Source organism: Mus caroli, chromosome 19, assembly GCF_900094665.2.
Source record: "Mus caroli chromosome 19, CAROLI_EIJ_v1.1, whole genome shotgun sequence".
Lineage (NCBI taxonomy): Eukaryota > Metazoa > Chordata > Mammalia > Rodentia > Muridae > Mus > Mus caroli.
In genome coordinates this window covers 30,862,675-30,867,256 of record NC_034588.1, presented here as the reverse complement: position 1 = coordinate 30,867,256, position 4,582 = coordinate 30,862,675, and the positions used below count along the sequence as shown (strand labels likewise).

At 45.7% G+C, this 4,582-nt stretch overlaps 1 protein-coding gene across 2 annotated transcripts in view; it reads right to left on the bottom strand.

Moving 5' to 3' along the window:
• The window catches only part of Fas (Fas cell surface death receptor), a 35,089-nt gene extending 34,079 nt beyond the window's left edge, over nt 1–1,010 (bottom strand). For both annotated transcript variants that reach the window (XM_021151977.1, XM_021151978.2), the window contains exon 1: nt 927–1,010. In XM_021151977.1, coding sequence (XP_021007636.1) covers nt 927–956 — 30 coding nt within the window. In that variant the 5' untranslated portion in view covers nt 957–1,010. The remainder of the gene's footprint in view (nt 1–926) is intronic.
• Nucleotides 1,011–4,582: the final 3,572 nt, after the last annotated feature.

Sequence of the window (4,582 nt, the reverse complement as noted above, 5' to 3'; positions counted from 1 at the left end):
GGGGGGGGGGGGGGAATGGTCAGAGCTTGGTGCTGGCCAGCTCTTTTAACCTTGTAAAAGCAAGGAGAGGTTGTCTTCCTCCCTTCTACCACTGCTGTGAAAACCGGTTTGAGATCTTTGTGCCCAGCAAGTTTTTAGGGACCTGATAAAGCAATCTTTCTAAATTCAGAACTGGATTGAACCTTGGAGGGTCGAATCCCTTTGACTGGCATTTATTAACAAGCATTTCTGCAGAGACCAAATACTGGAGAGTTCTTCTGTGCCTGCAGCAGACAAGGAGGAGCTGGGACTCAGAGCCCTAGGGTTACTGGGACAAATCTGCTGTGAGAGTGCCAGCAGAAAGAGGGTGACAGAAGAAACAGTACAAACAATATAAAAATATCCACCAGTCCAGCCATCCACAATTTGACAGCTCAATTCCCGGAAGGGAAGGGATTTTTTTTTTTCCGTGTTGTTACAGGAGAGTAAACAAATCTTCGGAGACAAAGTTACTTTGAGAAATTTTATGATCTAAAGCTTGGCTTGTAAATACAGCCCAGAGTAACTCACTTCACCGTTGAGCGAACTGTCAGAAGTGTCAAATGCCAGGGAGCCTCGGAGCGAACTTTTCTCCTGCCCTAAAGTGGATCTTTGTCTAGGCAAGTCTATAAGCCAGAGTCCCTCTCCAGCCATACTAAAGCGATCGATCCAAGAGCTGGCCAGCACCAAGCTCTGACCGTCGCCCCCCGCCCCCGCCCCGACCCAAACTTTTTCCAGAAAAATGCTGGACCTGGGGTTCAGCCCTAAGCACTTAGCCAAGAGCGAAAGCAGCTCCCCTGCGTTTCTAAACATCTGGACCGGTGGCACCCAATGCCAGCCACATCTGGAATCTCATGTGGTGGTCCCCAGTATGCAGCGCCCCACATCCCAGGCGTCCCAAAGCTTACCAGAGGCAGGACAGCCCAGATCCACAGCATGTCTGCAGCAAGAGAAAACAGCCGGCGGCCTGTGTGGGCAGCCTGCGGCCGGCCCCACCCACCAGCTCTAGACTGCCTCTGGGTGTGTACTTTGCCTAGGCCCGCCCCCTGGCACGCACAAACCGCTTCACTCCTACTCTGGTCTTCCCAGAAATCGCTTTGAACACGTGTATGTCACTTTTTTTTTTTTGAGGGACCAAACACAATCTTCGTAAAGCCCCAAGGGTTTCGAGAAAGTTCTGCTGGTCTCCCGGGGAAACCCACTGACTCACCACTGCACAGGCGGCCTGAGCGGGGTGGGGCTGGGGGGGTGAGGGAGGGGGCCCAAGCAGGGCTTGATTGCAATAAATGGGCATTCCCCATCCTGGGCGCTTCCACAGTCACACCCTCAGGTCAAGTGAGCTCTTTTTCCACCTGGCGCTCACCCTGGAAGGAATTCTGAACTCTGAATCGAATTGGACTTTGGCTGATTGCTGGAGACAAAGACCATTTTGCCTTCACTTTCAATATTTTGTCAGTGACAGGTCTGCTGGGGCTTCTGGGGCCTCTGAATGGTAATTACCACAGAGGAGGTACACACCCTAGGATCCTGATGAGGGAGGGAGCCTCCACAGAGCTCATAAATGATACATGAAGTGACAATCACCACAGCAGAGGTAGAGATAATAGGTTTTGGGATCCTGATGAGGGGAATGTCCCTGGCTTCATTTTCCAAATGGAGAATGAAGGTCAATGACCTATGACAAATAACACAGCAGTTAACTCGGGGACCAAGCCAGAATCTGTAGAACCAAGGGGGTTAGATATAGAGTAAGGGACTGGGGGAGGGGACAGATAGATCTTATTAAGGAAGAGGAATAAAATAGGTAGTTATGATGGAAAGATCAAGTGGAGGAGGGGAAAGGAAGAAGACGAATGGGAATACAGGGAGAGACAGCTAAAATTAAAGGGCATTTGAGAGTTATGGAAACCTAGCAGAGTCTTCCTAAAGTATAAGCATACATGAAGGTGATCTATAGCCAAATAATGGGGGAGACAGAGCCACAAGTGAACATCTCTTGTCATCAAATGAAGTTTCCCTTTCCTGGATGGGGTTGCATCTAATTGAATAGTTGGCCAGAAAGAGTTGCATGGGAGTCCCCAACAATGCAGCCTGTTGCCAAGACTACAGATTTCTCCCCACAAACTGAGACCCACACAACTCATTGAATGTAGAGAAATTGAGAGCAAGAAGAAAGTACCTACATAGAGCCTTCATCCCTACATGCCAATATCTTTGGTACTGGAAGATATTCTGCATGCTACTAAAGGAGAAAGGTAAACCTCACCTCTACCCCAAAGCCTTTGATCTAGGATGGTGTCCTGCTAGAGAGATGAGCTAGTGCATATAGTGGCACAAAGTTTGTGGGGGCAACCCATCAGTACTGGATCTGACTTTAGCCCCACTCCACAAGATGGAACATAAACCTAACACTACTCAAGAACCTGAGACTCGACAGCCCAGGGACCTAGGGATAAAACCAAATATGTATGTTATAAGAACAAACAAACAAGCAACACATACATTATAATAAAATAACTCCTAATACAGAGATCCACAGCCAGATACTATTCAGACAGAGAAAGATACTGGAACACTCAGCCCTAAATGGGATGTCTCCATCAAATCCCTCCCCTCCTTGCTCAGGGAACCCCAAGAGGAGAAGGCAGGAAGAGTGTAAGACCCAGAGGGGATGGACAAGACCAAGAAAACAAGGCCTTCCAAGTCAACAAGATCAAAGCTCACGTGATCTCACAGAGACTGGAGCATCATGGGCAGGCCTGCCTGGGTCTGCAACAGGTCCTTTGACTATGCATTTATGCCTTCAAGTTTAGTGTTTTTAAGGGATCCCTGAGTGTGCACATGAGCTCATATCTGTTTCTTGTGCCAGCTCTTGGGCTTCTTTTTCTTCTGTTTGTTTGTTTCATCCAATTGCTGTGTGTTAGTTCTGTTTCAGCTTAGTATATTTTCTTTTTGTATTATTCCTTAGAAGCCAGTTTGTTTTTGAACAAGACAGAAAGGGAATATCTGGATAGGAGGGGAGGTAGAAAAGAGCTGGGGTGGAAAGAGAGAGGGGACCATAGTCAGGATATAAATCTATCAAAAAGAGAAGTCTATTTTCAGTAAAAGGGAAAACCCTCACCTGCTGTGTTAGACATTATTACTTCCTCCTTTTGTTACGGATTATTTCCTGACCAATTTTCGTTAAAAAAAAAAAAAATTCTTGTACTTCTTTACTGCTAGTTAATGAATGCAGCTCAAAGTCATTTTTGTTTTGGAAAAGTAGATAGCACTTTAGTGTCATGTGAACATTCTAGAGCAGTGATACTCATCCTCGCTAATGCTGGACCCTCTAATTCAGATCATGCTCTGGCAACGCTCAACTATGACGTTATCTCATTGCTACATCCCAACTGTAACTTTGCTGCTGTTGTGAATCATAATGTGAATATCTGCTATGCAGGGTATCTGATATGTGAACTCTATGGTGGTCGAGCCCTGTAGGTTAAGAACCACTTGTTCATCGAGAAGGTAAGTAAGGTTGTTCAAGGTCAGCACCAAGAGTTTCCTGTTCATGAAGCAGTTTCTGGACTCCACCTCTATGGGTCAGAATGTCTGCAAAATCCACTGAACGCTCAACTTCTGTTTCTACTTCTTTTCCTCCCTAGAGGATCTATTTAATTAAGAAAATACAAACACACACACACACATATACATGGAATGGAGAGAGAGAGAGAGAGTGAGAGAGAGAGAGAGAGGACATCCTGCAGCATTGTGTTCTGCAGGTGTTTTTAGAAGTGCTCTGAATCTAGATTGTCACTCTCCTTCCTCTCCTTCCTGTAGGTCTTCTGTTCATTCTGTTTGGCAGGTGTCACAAAACTTATATCCCCCACCCCCACCCCACCCCTCCCCCACCCCCCCTTTGCATGGTCTTCCTGGAGGTTGTTGCTGCCATGAAGAAGCCTCAGGCTGTGCCCTACTACAACTATTCTAAAATTGAAAGGAAAGGAAGAACAATTTGAAATGAAAAGTTCCATGCAAAAGGAAAGGAAGATAAAAGAAGAGAAGAGGAGGGGGAAAGGAGGAGAAGGAGGGGGGGAGTTGGGGGTGTGGAGCATAAGCTCTAGGTAAAATCAACAGCTCTTGAGTATAAACTTGAGTCAGCAACTTCACTGAATGATAAAACTCATTCTTAGTACCTTCTAACTTGACAGGGTGAGTTATTATTTAAAGGCACTTACCAGGAAATGCAGATAGCCTGAATTCATCATCCAGACCTACACCAAAAAGTGAAAGCCAACTCCTAAAGGGTGTCTTCTGACCTCCACAGCTATTAACTATGCCACACACTATACGCACACACACAATAATCATAAAGCAAAAAAAAAATGCTTAGAGTATCCTAATCTGTGATTTCTCATAGTCTGTAATATGCTAACATATACTGTATCATCTAAGAGGGGGTGAGTATACATGTCGTACCCTGAAGTTCTTTCTGATGGAACCTTTGGAGGAATATCTATCGAGCGAGTTAACCTTGTTGACACTCTGAGGAGACTACTTTGCCTATTTTCACTGGTTAGTT